The following is a 1,525-nucleotide window of genomic DNA, read 5'->3' on the forward strand; positions in this document are numbered from 1 at the left end:
CGCCATACTGTACAGGAGTTAGGGTATTATTATCACCAACTTCATCGCCATACTATACAGGAGTTAGGGTATTATTATCACCAACTTCATCGCCATACTGTACAGGAGTTAGGGTATTATTATCACCAACTTCATCGCCATACTGTACAGGAGTTGGGGTATTATTATCACCAACTTCATCGCCATACTATACAGGAATTAGGGTATTTTTATTATCACCAACTTCATCGCCATACTGTACAGGAGTTAGGGTATTATTATCACCAACTTCATCGCCATACTGTACAGGAGTTAGGGTATTATTATCACCAACTTCATCGCCATACTGTACAGGAGTTAGGGTATTATTATCACCAACTTCATCGCCATACTGTACAGGAGTTAGGGTATTATTATCACCAACTTCATCGCCATACAGTACAGGAGTTAGGGTATTATTATCACCAACTTCATCGCCATACTATACAGGAGTTAGGGTATTATTATCACCAACTTCATCGCCATACTGTACAGGAGTTAGGGTATTATTATCACCAACTTCATCGCCATACTGTACAGGAGTTAGGGTATTATTATCACCAACTTCATCGCCATACTGTACAGGAGTTAGGGTATTATTATCACCAACATCATCGCCATACTGTACAGGAGTTAGGGTATTATTATCACCAACTTCATTGCCATTCTGTACAGGAGTTAGGGTATTATTATCACCAACTTCATCGCCATACTATACAGGAGTTAGGGTATTATTATCACCAACTTCATCGCCATACTGTACAGGAGTTAGGGTATTATTATCACCAACTTCATCGCCATACTGTACAGGAGTTAGGGTATTATTATCACCAACTTCATCGCCATACTGTACAGGAGTTAGGGTATTATTATCACCAACTTCATCGCCATACTATACAGGAGTTAGGGTATTATTATCACCAACTTCATCGCCATACTGTACAGGAGTTAGGGTATTATTATCACCAACTTCATCGCCATACTGTACAGGAGTTGGGGTATTATTATCACCAACTTCATCGCCATACTATACAGGAGTTAGGGTTTTATTATCACCAACTTCATCGCCATACTGTACAGGAGTTAGGGTATTATTATCACCAACTTCATCGCCATACTGTACAGGAGTTAGGGTATTAGGGTTCGGGTGTGTATTCCATAACTCAACTGCAGACGGTAGGAAAGAATTTTCATATTGGACAGACTTTGATGGAATTCCCTTTAATTCGTCTTGATTGCGGACTGGATAAGAGTTATTGAGGAGTTTGGCTTTAAGTACATTTAGTCGTTCGTCAAGGGCTCTGTACCTCCTCTTTCTGTGTCGTTTTGTATGGAAGCCGGCTGCGGCCATATTACGAGAAGTCGAGAGACGAGAAAGCGAGGAAAAAGGCGAGAAAGCGAGGGTAAAAAAGGCGAGGAAAAAGGCGAGGAAAAAGGCGAGAAAGTGAGGAAAAAGGCGATATTCGATAACACTATAAATACTCTTGCCTTTCAAATTACACACTAA

At 40.4% G+C, this 1,525-nt stretch overlaps 1 protein-coding gene across 1 annotated transcript; it reads left to right on the forward strand.

The window, feature by feature from the left end:
* Positions 1 to 299: 299 nt before the first annotated feature.
* On the forward strand, positions 300 to 1,253 carry LOTGIDRAFT_131426 (hypothetical protein; the record flags this gene model as incomplete). Its single annotated transcript, XM_009066260.1, has 1 exon — positions 300 to 1,253. A coding segment is annotated over one exon (954 nt), but the record flags the coding sequence as incomplete, so codon positions are not given.
* Positions 1,254 to 1,525: the final 272 nt, after the last annotated feature.

Source organism: Lottia gigantea (genome assembly GCF_000327385.1).
Source record: "Lottia gigantea unplaced genomic scaffold LOTGIsca_74, whole genome shotgun sequence".
NCBI classification, from domain to species: Eukaryota; Metazoa; Mollusca; class Gastropoda; family Lottiidae; genus Lottia; species Lottia gigantea.